This window comes from Doryrhamphus excisus, linkage group LG11 (genome assembly GCF_037039965.1).
Source record: "Doryrhamphus excisus strain RoL-2023G ecotype Guam linkage group LG11, RoL_Dexc_Guam_v1.1, whole genome shotgun sequence".
In the NCBI taxonomy this organism is placed as follows: domain Eukaryota; kingdom Metazoa; phylum Chordata; class Actinopteri; order Syngnathiformes; family Syngnathidae; genus Doryrhamphus; species Doryrhamphus excisus.
In genome coordinates, this window is record NC_136367.1 from 17,371,995 (window position 1) to 17,385,419 (window position 13,425).

The 13,425-nt window shown below is 42.4% G+C and overlaps 1 protein-coding gene across 4 annotated transcripts; it reads left to right on the forward strand.

Annotated features, from left to right (window-relative positions):
• Positions 1 to 1,249: 1,249 nt before the first annotated feature.
• Positions 1,250 to 13,067, forward strand: itih3b.2 (inter-alpha-trypsin inhibitor heavy chain 3b, tandem duplicate 2). Of its 4 annotated transcripts, XM_058065462.2 has the most exons (27): positions 1,250 to 1,414; positions 2,154 to 2,314; positions 3,718 to 3,822; positions 3,933 to 4,095; positions 4,167 to 4,277; positions 4,514 to 4,642; positions 4,714 to 4,830; positions 5,758 to 5,926; positions 6,005 to 6,115; positions 6,199 to 6,380; positions 6,980 to 7,159; positions 7,230 to 7,342; positions 7,416 to 7,663; positions 8,331 to 8,345; positions 8,444 to 8,461; positions 8,531 to 8,551; positions 8,906 to 8,923; positions 9,057 to 9,074; positions 9,192 to 9,218; positions 9,381 to 9,398; positions 9,519 to 9,548; positions 10,687 to 10,767; positions 10,847 to 10,954; positions 12,144 to 12,309; positions 12,490 to 12,635; positions 12,722 to 12,806; positions 12,883 to 13,067. In XM_058065462.2, exons 1-27 carry the CDS (start codon positions 1,274 to 1,276, stop codon positions 12,995 to 12,997), a joined length of 2,796 nt encoding a protein of 931 aa, XP_057921445.2. In that variant the 5' UTR covers positions 1,250 to 1,273; the 3' UTR covers positions 12,998 to 13,067. The 4 variants fall into 4 exon arrangements, with proteins under 4 accessions (XP_057921445.2, XP_057921449.2, XP_057921446.2 ...); XM_058065466.2 differs by lacking the exon at positions 10,687 to 10,767; XM_058065463.2 differs by lacking the exon at positions 9,381 to 9,398.
• The last annotated feature ends 358 nt before the right edge of the window (positions 13,068 to 13,425 follow it).

Genomic DNA, 13,425 nt, shown 5'->3' on the forward strand with positions numbered 1-13,425 from the left:
TTTCCATCTTCTTCTTCTGTAAAACAAACTCACCCCCCCACCCCCCTTGCTTGTAATCTACCCTAGCAATGCTTGGCCTGCTGACAAACAGCACCATAGTACAGTATAGATATATACTGTATAGATATACTTGAGGAGAGAAAGACAATAAATGACAGCATAATGGTAGTAATAACGTAGGTGTTTTTTATTGCAAAGCCAACAAAGTGCAAAGTGCAGATTGGGCGGGCTTGAACGGGAATACGCTTGGTCCTCTGATGGCCTTTTCATGATGGCACCAATGGAACAGTGGGGACAAACAAATAACACGTGTGTGTGCACAGTCCACGGTAACAGTAATGGTTAATATAGTACGATACATGAAGTACTGCATGTCAACCTGTCTGAAAAGTGCAAAGTGAAAAGTTGTTATACAACGTACTATATTACACATCTTGGTTATCATGCATACACTATATTACGTATGTCTTGGTTATCGTACAACATACTATATTACACATGCCTTGGTTACCATACAACGTACAATATTAGTCATGTCTTGGTTATCATATAATCTACTATGTTACACATGTCTTGGTTATCATACATACCCTATATTACTTACGTCTTGGTTATCATACATCGTACTATATTACACATGTCTTGGTTACCATACAACGTACAATATTAGACATGTCTTGGTTTTCATACATACACTATATTACGTACGTCTTGGTTATCATACAACGTACTATATTACACATGTCCTGGTTACCATACAACATACAATATTAGACATGTCTTGGTTATCATATAATCTACTATATTACACATGTCTTGGTTATCATACAACCTACAATTTTACACACATCTTGGTTATCACACATACACTATATTACGTACGTCTTGGTTATCATACAACATACTATATTACACATGTCTTGGTTACCGTACAACATACAATAGTAGACATGTCTGGGTTATCATATAATCTACTATATTACACATGTCTTGGTTATCATACATACACTATATTACATACGTCTTGGTTATCATACAACGTACTATATTACACATATCTTGCTGACCATACAACGTCCAATATTAGACATGTCTTGGTTATCATATAATCTACTATATTACTTACAAATGTCTTGGTTATCATACAGTGTCCAATATTACACATAACTTTGATTTTGTCATTATCTGTACAATATATGTGTGTGTGTGAGTGAGAGTGAGCTGTTTCAAGCGAAAAAGAGGAGTTTGCCCTTTCACCACGCTTTGTGTACACATGGATGCTCTGTTTGGGTTTAAAAGGCAACTTTTGAGGCATCCCGGCTACACTGTGACGGGGGCCACCATGGAGGGGACCCTGATACGAGTCAGCATCTTTGGGCTGCTTCTGGCTTTTGGTAGCACTCAAACCAACAAGGTATGCTTCTTGTCCTCCATTGTCTTAACTATTCTCTTCTTCTTCTTACAAAAATAATGTAGCTAATGCTAAAACAACTTCCAATAAGAGCGCACACACTGGCTTCCAACAAGACAATGACCCTAAACCCTGCTCAAATTCTACCAAGGCATCCATGCAGAGGAACAAGTACTACAACGTTCTGGAATGTCCATCAAGTATTATTGAAAATCTGTGCTGTGATTTAAAGCGGAAACCATCAAACCTGACTCAACTGGAGATGTTTTGGAAAGAAGAATGGTCAAAAATACCTTCAAACAGAATCCAGACCCTTATTGCGATAGGAAGCATCTATTTCTGCAAAATATTGCATGTTATTTTTTGTTGGGGTGCCCTAATTTATGCACCTGCCTGCTTTTTTCCCAAATATTTATTGCACACCTTTAGTATATATATGACACTCAAATACAACAAGAAAACTGAAGAAAGAATACTGATACTACTAATGTTAAAGACACTTTGTCACCTCTAATGCAAAGTCTATATAATGGGTAGGTACACCATATACTGTATATAGTATACGTATACTATCACTTCTTAGCCTATAAGCATGATTTTGTTTATAGACGTATTGTTTATATTGTGACACCCCTGCCATCCACCAATCACATCTTTTGTTTTCTCACGGCCTTTCGGTCTTTGCTCGGGCCGGGTGGCAGACGGCCATTTCCAACAGAGACCTTTTTGCTTGTTTGCTCAGGCCGACTGGGAGATCTACAGCTTTCACATCAACTCCACGGTGAGCGGCCGCTACGCCACCACCGTCATCACCAGCCGCGTGGTCAACAGGAAAGATGAATCCAAAGAGGTGGAGTTCCACGTGCGAATTCCCAAGAATGCCTTCATCAGCAAGTTCAGAATGTGGGTAGATCAACACAGCATTAGTGGACATGACGGCATGTGTGTGTTGCCTTTCCAGGGGATCGTCTAAATGATCGTCTAATGAGTCTAAAATGAAGCCACACTAAAATAACATATAATAATATTACAATATTATAATATAATATTTCTTCCTTGTGACAGACTTTCAATTGATATTTTTGATATGTGTCCACCAGATGGCACTGTTTATTCCCATTCAAAGCATGCAGCAAACCTCCAACCTGCACTGTTTCTTCACTTTATGCCACGATCGATATCGGTATCGGCCGATATCACTGAAAAAAAACCGGTATTGACACATCCGATACTTGACCCCCTCCGCCAATCAGCTCTCACAAGAAAAATCCTCGGTGAACATTTACACTGCATCTATGTTAACCGTATTGGTATCGGTATCGGGATTGGTATCAGTATCGGAGCATTTCACTCATGGATGATCAGGATCAGTATCGGCAGCATTAAACCCTGATAGGAACATCCAACAACCATTCACACTCACATTCATACCTATGGACAATTTGGAGTTGCTAATTAACCTAGCATGTTTTTGGAATGTTTTTGAAACAAACATGCTAATTTAAATCGAGAAAGAGCTATCAATCTGTCAATCCTTTCCGTGTCCGAGCCGGGTGAGGTTCCCCGTGTTGGGTAAAATTAAGCTAATTAACCTAACATGTTTTTGGAATGTTTTTGGAACAAACATGCTAGTTTAATTGGTGACTCCAAATTGTCCATAGGTATGAATTTGAGTGTGAATGGTTGTTTGTCTATATGTGCCCTGTGTTTGGCTGGCCACCAGTCCAGGGTGTACCCCGCCTCTCTCCCAAAGACAGATGGGATAGGCTCCAGCATCCCCCGTGACCCTCGTGAGAATAAGCGATAGAAAATGAATGAACGAATAACGATGCTAGGGGCTGCACGGCGGGCGAGTGGTTAGCGCACAGACCTCACAGCTAGGAGACAAGGGTTCAATTCCACCCTTGGTTATTTTTGTGTGGAGTTTGCATGTTCTCCCTGTGCATGTGTGGGTTTTCTCCGGGTACTCCGGTTTCCTCCCACATTCCAAAAACATGCTAGGTTAATTAGCGACTCCAAAATGTGAGTGTGAATGGTTGTTTGTCTATATGTGCCCTGTGATTGGCTGGCGACCAGTCCAGGGTGTACCCCGCCTGTCGCCTGAAGACAGCTGGGATAGGCTCCAGCACCCCTGCGACCCTCATGAGGATAAGCGGTAGAAAATGAATGAATGAATAATCAAATACCTCCTGAAATGTATTGTAGGAATACTACTGTTAATATTTGAGGTAGCGTTAAAAGGGACCAGAACCAAGAAACATTCAAAGAATAATTGCAGAATAACCTTCTTCCTTGACCTTCCTCAGGTTTATGGACGACCAGGTGTACGATGGCGTAGTGAAAGCCAAAGAAGCGGCTCAGCAGCAGTACAGTCAGGCCGTGTCTCGTGGCGAAAGTGCGGGCATTGTCAGGTATTTGGATGCCTGTGATGATTCCCATGCATGCTTCAATCATTCAATGGAATGCTCAGGTGTCTTAGAAGACGTACAGGTAATTGCATTGCCTTCCATCCCTTTCGCAGCTCAGTGGGGAGGACTCTGGAGGAGTTCAAGACCTCCGTGACGGTGGCCGCGCTAAAAAAGGTGACCTTTGAACTCACATATGAGGAGCTGCTGAAACGCAGGCTTGGCAAGTACGAGCTGCAGATCCACGCTCGCCCCATGCAGCCCGTCAAAGACTTCAAGGTGCGGCGGACTGTGAGGATGAGGGCTTGATTTTCCTTGCTGCCTTATATCATCTTTATCCCAAATTCCAGGTGGATGTGTACATTCATGAGAAAGCCTGTATCAACTTCCTGGATGTTAGAGGAGGACTTAGCACCAATGCTCTGGCTAACGCTATCACCAAAAAACAACTGGACAAACAGGTGAAAGAAGCACAACATCAACTCACTCCTTTGGGTAGTGTTCCACAGTGTTCCGTGCCCGGCCCCTTGTCCTTTCCCTCATTAGTCAATCCCTGGACTATGGTGGCTGACAGGGTCAAAAACCACCAATGTCCGAACGCTCCAAACACCATCACCACAATATTAGTACAACTGTGGTCTACGCCGAGCACTCCCTAGTCCGACTCTTGATCAGCTGACATGAGAAATTTTTGCAGGCTTGGGTTTACTTCTACCCAACGTTGGAGCAACAGAAAGTATGTGAAAACTGTGGAGAAGACGGCATGAATGGAGATCTGGTCATTGTCTATGACGTCAACAGACACAGGTCACTAGGGGACATCAAGGTAAAGAAACCGTTGTGGATACAAACCCGGGTTCCACGTCTAATCCATGCTGGCTTTTCACCTTTTTTCAGAGCTCCGATGGATATTTTGTGCATCACTTTGCTCCCTCGAGTCTTACCCGCATCCCCAAGAATGTTGTCTTCGTTATCGATCAGAGCGGATCCATGCACGGACGCAAAATGGAACAGGTACCCTCGTTGACTTGTTTCTTACGTGCTAACAGTAATGATCATGTTTATTTCATTCGGACAATCAATCAATCATAAATGTGCAACTGTAGGGCTGTTTAATTTATAGGGCCCTATTGTTTATAGCTAGCTAGCTAGCTAGCTGTATTTTTTTCCAACCTGAGAACCCAAAGCACTTCCACACAAGATGGTAGAAATATTTTCCCTAGAGCTAATGTCATGACAGCTAATGCAATGTAAGCTAATGTCATGACAGCTAATGCAATGTAAGCTAATGTCATGACAGCTAATGCAATGTAAGCTAATGTCATGTAAGCTAAATGCAATGTAAGCTCATGTCATGTAAGCTAATACAATGTAAGCTCATGTCTTGTAAGCTAATGCCATGTAAACTCATGTCATGTAAACTCATGTCACGTAAGCTAATGTGATGTAAACTCACGTCATGTAAGCTAATTGAATGTAAGCTAATGCAATATGAGCGAACGCAATGTAAGCTAATTCAATTTAAGCTAATGTCATGGAGGCTACTGCGATGTAAATTCATGTCATGTAAGCTAATGGAATGCAAGCTAATGCAATGTGAGCTAACCCAATGTAAGCTAAAGCAATTTAAGCTAATGGAATGTAAGCTAATCTCATGTAAGCTAATTAAACGTAAATTTCTGTCATGTAAGATAATGGAATGTAAGCTAATGCAATTTAAGCTGGTGTCATGTAGGCTAATGCGATGTAAATTCATGTCATGCAAGCTAATGGAATGTAAGCTAATGGCATGTAAGCTAATGCAATGTTAGCACGTATTGTATATACGTAGTGTATTGAAAGGCTAGCGTTTCCTAATAGAGGCAGTTCCAATCTCTAGAAAAGTAAGTAAGTCAATAATAGCTTTGTAAAGTGTAACGAGTGCTACGTGTTTGTTCCCAGACCCGAATGGCTTTGCTCCACATCTTGAATGACCTGGCAGAGGAGGACTACTTTGGTCTCATCACTTTCGACAGCAGAATTATGTACTGGAAACGAGAACTTGTTCAGGCTACACCAGACAACGTGGAGAGCGCCAAAACATTTGCACGCAACATTCAAGATAGAGGATGTCGGTGGTTTTCTTGCCCTCCATATTGAAACATTTGGACAGCTTTCACTTTTTTTTCTTTTTCTCTTTTTCTCTTAGCCACAAATATCAACACAGCCTTGCTGGAAGGATCCCAGATGCTGAATCAGCAACCCAGGGAAGGCTCAGCCTCCATCCTAATACTCCTCACTGATGGAGACCCAACCTCAGGTACACACACTACACACCATCTTCATTATTACTGCATATCTGCTAATTGTTATGTGATAGTTGTTGTCTGTTTGTTCCTGCAGGTGTGACCAATCTGGAGGAAATCCAATCCAACGTGAGGGCGGCCATCCAAGACAAGTTCCCGCTCTACTGTCTTGGTTTTGGTTTTGATGTCAACTTTGGCTTCCTGGAGAAGATGTCCTTGCAGAACAACGGTGTTGCACGCCGCATTTACGAGGACTCTGATGCAGATTTGCAACTGAAGGTCATTTGTTTTCATTGGTTCTTTCACATAAAAACTCTTTCAGTTGACATGTTAAGGTACACCCTGGACTGGTGCCCAGCCAGTGGTAGAGCACCCCTGATTTAGCGTCGCGTCTCCAATCGAGCTAAGCCAATGATACTTGTTGACGTATTGATTTCTAATATCATCACATTCAGTTTCTATTGATTGAATGATTGCAATGTATTCCTTCTTGCACTAGCCCACGTCCCCCCTCAGTTAGAGGGGGACAGAAATGTTTTAGGGGTGTCACAAGATCTGATAAGGTGAGAGAATTTCTCTGTCTGGTGGGGGCACTAGCCCCCCCCCCCCATTCAAGTGAATGATCAATGTGTGCGTGTCAGGCAGGAAGAGAGTTCACTCTGTGCATTGCTTTCAGCAGCTTGGCACCATAGAACAAGGGCAGGAACGGAGTGATAGTCATACAGTCCCCTTGCCTGGATGGGTGGAGGCGGGGCCGCTGGCATACACACAGAGTGTAACATAGTAGAGATACAATTAGTAGATTGCAATACATTTTTTTCTTTCCTGTGGTACTGCTAGCATGAATGTAAATATTTATAGAGTGTTTATGTTTAAAGGGATTCTATGACGAGGTGGCCAACCCCCTGCTGACCAACGTGAAAATGACGTACGAGGGCAGTGCCAATCTGACCCAGACGACCTTCAGCCAGTACTACAACGGTTCCGAGATCGTAGTGGCCGGTCAGATCACCAACAACGACATAGAAACCTTCATTCCAAAAGTCGTGGCCATCTCTGTGAGTACCCGCGGGTGAAACACCGTACATCATCAGCTGGGACGTTCGTTAACGTTTGGTTCCTCTGCAGAGGAACGCAAGCATCATCTTTACTGACACCAACGGAACCGCCAAGCCAGCTGATGACAGCAACACTCAAAGGGTTTGGGCCTACCTGACCGTCAAACAACTCCTGGACAAAGAGTCAGTCAAACTTTGTCCCTCTAATGATGACCTCATTTTTTCCTAATTTTTCCTAAAATTTCCTAATCAACAGGCTGCAGCTGAGTGGATCGGAGAAAGAGAAAGTCAAATCGGAGGCTTTGAGGCTGTCTCTGAAGTACGGCTTCGTGACCCCGCTCACATCCATGGTGGTCACCAAGCCAACAGAGGAGACCACAGAAGTGCTCGATAAGCCCAGCGAGGGCGCCCCGCCGCCACCGCAGCCCGGAACGGGGTCCCGCTTAGGGATGGCCTCACCTGGGTTGAGGGGAACATCGGGAAGACGCAACAGTCAGAGACGTAGTGAGTATGGAATGATGATTTAGGAGATGCCTTTCTAACATGAGAGGATGAGATTCCCACTGAGGGACACATACAGAAAAATCTACGGCTAATTTGCTATTTTTCTAACTGAATTAACTGAGTCAAACATTTTTGACGTACATTTTCAACGTTTACTGACAAACATGCTAACTGACATGTGATAACAAAAACAAAACATTAAGAACACAGTGGGACTCACACAGTGTATTAATAACTTAGAGTCCCGTAGACATGAAATAGCACCCCTATAATCACCTTGACACATCTATTATTCTCTGTTTACGCCACATTGCTTAGCTGTAATGTGCAGGCTACTGCGGGGACACAAGAGACGGCCATGCGCAAACTAGCGAGCTAACTCATTAGCCTCCAATTTCCTGTAATAAATTACAATTTACTGAGTGGGGAAGACGTTCTAGTAGTTGTTGACGCTTCATGTCTGAAGGTCATATAGATGAGCTCATGTTACTGTGGCTACTGTCATGTCTCCATAAAGGATTTTTGGAAAAAAAACAAACGTATATAACGTAAAGCGTGGGCATCTATTAGTATTTCATATTTCCTGTGTGATATTTGCACTATATATGCACGGTATACCCTTCCCTCCACAGCCTCTAGTGACTTTGTTTCCTTTCCTTTTTCCCAGTTACAAGCTCCACAGGTAAGACGTACACACTCGAGATAAACATCATTCCATACACATCAAATCAATGTCTAATCTAACCACACTGGCCTTTCCATAACTCTTTTACTTTGCAGTCATGAAATCATCCCCAGGTATGATACATGAAAGCCATTCATATGCTAAGGTATGAATTTAATCCCAATTTTCTTTTGGTACCACAGATATACAGCATGGTTACGCAGGTACGTCATCAATGACAAACATTATTACTGGATAGTTGATTTATTTCAGAGGTGGGCAAACTACGGCCAGAAACACTTTTTAACATATCGTCACATTGGTATCAATCATGATGACTAAATCATATCAAATGAATGATGACTTATTATTGAGAACTACTATAAGAATGAAAACTTGATTGATGGTTAGAGCTGTATCGGAACTATTGATATTACCCAATCGCCCTGCTACACATCGCCACTATTGGCCAGTATCAGTAGCAGTAATGATGTGCTAGACAGTATCGGCATACGGGATTGGATATCGGTAAAAAGCCAATATAGCACAGCATGACTTTTATTTTGTTTTTGTTTTAGGGATACCAGGGTACTCAGGTATGACACATATAGTCACTCTTTCACACTTCCACAACTATTGCACAGTGATGTGTGTGTGTGTGTGTGTTTCTTTGACAGTCTCTCAGCATGAACGTTCATTAAATTATTGTTATTTGTGTTTTGGGGACAGGGCAACCAGGTTTAGGAGGTATGTTTTTCTCTCTTAGGTTTATTCTCACAGGAAGTGGATTTTCAATAATCGGCATATAAAAAGATAAAGATTTTGATAGAATATGCTTAACAATGTGTTTTTTTTTTGTGACAGGATATATTCCAGTTCAATATTCCCCAGGTAAGAATATCAGAATTGAAATATAGTTGTCATTTTTTATTCATTTCTTTGTTTCATTGACACTCAGTGTCACACATTCATTTCATGTCATTTTTAATTAGTAGAATTGAAGGAAAGCATGAACATTCATTAAATTATTGTTATTTGTGTTTTTGGGGACAGGACACCCTGGTTTAGGAGGTATATTTTTCTCTCTTAGGTTTATTCTCCCAGGAAGTGGATTTGAACAATCTAACATTGTAAATGTTACAAAGATAAACATTTTGATTGAATTCACTTAACAAAGTTTTTTTGGGACAGGAGGGTTTTTTCCACCTGCACATTCCCCAGGTAAGACATTAATGAAACAGATGTGGTGATTAACATGTCACATTTGGGCTACATTCCAATACTCTAGATACACATATTTGTCATTTTTTATTCATTTCTTTGTTTCCTTGTTTCATTTTGTTTCATTGACTTGATTGTACAGTAGTATAAAAAGTTTGAGCACCCCTGATCATTTTCCAGATTTGCCAACTGTATAAATGTGTACATGTTGGTAGGTTTGCATTGAAATGAAAGCCTTGTGCCCCCCTGACAGTTCCCCACGGCCCCCCATTTGAGAAGCACTGCCTTCAGGCGTACTTGCATATTGTGGTCATATCACATAGAAAGCTCGCATTGACTCTCTTTCTTGAAGAATATGTATGGATATCATATCATTGTGGTGATTGTTGACAAGTACACTGCTGTACTACACAACAGTGTAAAGCAGCAGTGTTGGGCACGTTACTTTAAAAAAGTAATTAGTTATAGTTAGTTAACTGAGTTACTAACTGAGTTACTCCACTACAAAAGTAACTAGTTACCTGTAAAAGTAACTATTGTTTTTTTCGGGGACATAATCAACGAGGTTAAATTAGTGTCTGTACTTCCATTTGGCAAACGCTGTTTTGAACATGCTCTAAACACCCGCCCACCTAAGTTCTCTGATTGGTTGAAGACGAACTCTTACTAAACCTTAGCCAATCCTCATTGCTTATGTGCTTCTAAACACCCGCCCACTTACGATCTCTGATTGGCTGAAGACGCAATTTTACTCAAACCTGAGCCAATCCTCATTGCTTATGTGGTTATCTCACCTCCTCCCTTGTCACTCTGCAACACTCTCACTAGTTATGATAACTCACTAGTTAGCAAATTAGTTATGAAGTCGGTGATATATTTTTAGGCGGCTTCAGTAACGTGCAGTAACGGGGTGTCGAAAATGGTAACGCCGTTATGCTGACAGTAAAAGTAATTAGTTAGATTACCCGTTACTGGAAAAAGTAACGGCGTTAGTAACGTTATTTTAAACGCCGTTATTCCCATCACTGAACAGCAGTACCTAATGTGATTACTGCATATGACATACAGTATAGTATAGTAGAGTGTACAGGTGTACCTAATGATATGTCCCTCATGATATGCTATTGTCTGTCCCCAGGCCGCATGGGACCACAGGGACCATTCATTGCAATGGATTATGATTTCACTTTACCTTCCGTGGCCCCGCCCACAATAAGTGGTAAACAAAAAGGTGTTGGATTGATGCTGGGTTGAATGTAATGTTTGAAATGTTACTGTGTCTCTTTGTCTCCCATCAGCGCCGCCTGCCATCCGCTTTCTGCTCCAAGCTGAGAATCATTCTCTTCCGCTGTGTTTTGATGTGATTGGACGAAGCATCATTCGACTACTTCACCTGCCCAGTGCAGGTGAGTCACGGATAGCACACATGCTAGTTGGACGGGATTTGTCAGCATTGCTGTTGCTAGCACGCACACAAAAATAGGCATGATGAAATATACAGTAGATCTTCCACTAATCTGACAGGAATTCATACGCTCATAAATATGTCTTTTTTTAGCACACGGCTTGCACTTCCCTCTCCAAACCCTCTTGCTAGCTTGATGTTTTCATTTGATTTTAGATCAACATTTGCAATAAAAATGAGTGTTGTGACTACAAGATGGCATTCAACTTCGGAACCCTCTCCTTTTCTCCTCAATTGCCATTGTTCACTAGCAACAGAAGCTAAATGTAGAAGAGGGTGGTGACATACGCTCAACGGAAGTAAAAAAAACTCTGGACGCAGGACTGCATCCAGACAGCAGAGGGCGGCAGAGTACAAATCATTAAGTTGAAGCCCCAAATATGCCTCATCATACACTTGTTTGACGCATTCAAAGTATAAAATGTATGCATGATAATCATCAAACCCGTAATGATCACATAATTGTGACGTCATACATTAAAAATAGCTCTGATAACCCATCATTTCAAAAGAACACTCCAATGGTTGTGCAGGTGAGCAAATCAAGCATTTAGTTTTGTGACTTTAACAGCCTGTCATCACTTCCCCTGAACTCTTTTTAGGAGGAAAGACCTGTAATAAGTCCTGTATGAGACGTCACTCAAACAGTTGGTCATGAAATATGAGAATATTCATTCATTCATTTTCTACCGCTTTTTCCTTACGAGGGTCGCGGGGGGTGCTGGAGCCTATCCCAGCTGTCTTTGGGCCAGAGGCGGGGTACACCCTGGACTGGTGGCCAGCCAATCACAGGGCACATATAGACAAACAACCATTCACACTCACATTCATACCTATGGACAATTTGGAGTGGCCAATTAACCTAGCATGTTTTTGGAATGTGGGAGGAAACCGGAGTACCCGGAGAAAACCCACGCATGCACGGGGAGAACATGCAAACTCCACACAGAGGGTGGAATTGAATCCTGGTCTCCTAGCTGTGAGGTCTGCGCGCTAACCACTAGACCGCCGTGCCACCCAGATGTGGACTAACGTACTCTAATGTATTATATTGTACTGTCTTCTACTCTACTGTACTGTATTGTACTGTACTAAGGTGTTTGACTCATCCAATATGTCGTCTGCACCAGGTGTGTCTGTGAATGGTGAGGTGTACGACGACCACGGCTTCAGCAGGATCGCTGTCCACTTCGACACAGATGGCATCACTGTCTTCATTGACACGGGTGCCGTCACCATTAAAGACGGACAGACAGTGACCCGGCACACTGGACAGGAGCACATCACTGCTGGAAGGTGCATTTTGGATAAAGATGTAGTAGTCCACTATATACTGTAGGCGTGCTGTGATGTCACACAGTGCCACTTTTATACGTTTGTTTTTCCTCTTCGTGACGTGTTTTTGACTGATGTGACAGTGAAAAAACATGTCAACGGTGCATGCAGATGTTTGACAGTTGAGGGGTCTTTCCGCAGCGCGGTGGTGATCAAACGGGACAAGGAGGTTGACATCACAGCTGGAGAAACACGCCTGCTCATCTTGCTTCATGGGAAGAATGGACAGGAATTCCTCTGGCCGACTTTGAGGCAGCACCCATCTGGCAACGCTGAAGGAATTTTAGGTGGATTTTTTTGAGCCGCCCTGCCATACTTGATGGATGAAATGAAGAAGTGTTTTGTTCATTCAGTGTCTTGTGTTGTTTTTCAGCCGTGAAGCCCGTAGCTTATGAAGAAGTGCACCAAGGTCCCATCACCAAACTTAAGCTGAACGGGGAAGAAATAGATGTTTCCAGGTAGGTGTTTTATTTCTCCCCTAAACGTTGCCGTGGAGGATGTGGCTAGCATCACGTTGTCTTTCATTGCGTGTAGATCCTCCGCTATGGACTACTGCATGTACTCACCAGTCAGAGCACCCTGCTGGCTCACGTCCGCTGACTCGGCACTACAAGCACCACTCAGCCGTTTCACTGTCAGCGACCTTTAATGAAAAATACATCTGGAGATGGTGTACATCCATAATGAGGTCAACAATAAATGCTGACAAAGCAAGTAAACCAATCAGCTTTCTTTCTTTCACACAGATGTCCATCATCCAAAAAATAACCTTGTCAAATGACAGCAGATCAACAAGGTCAACTTTGCAATTGGAACCACATTTCCATAGAACAACGGCATGAACGGAGTGAGCCCCTTTGTCAGTCTCAATGGCTGGAGGCGAGGCTGCTTGTATACACACAGAGTATTGTGTAGTATGTGTACATGTACGCAAAGCCTTGTATTGTCCTCCATATAGCAATGTTTATGCTTGAAAATGCTTTATTTATACCACGGGTACATCAAACCAGAATGTTTTTGACCCATAATAGGCCGTCAACAACAGAATTCCTTGCTTCCTGTAAAGCTGTGATATGG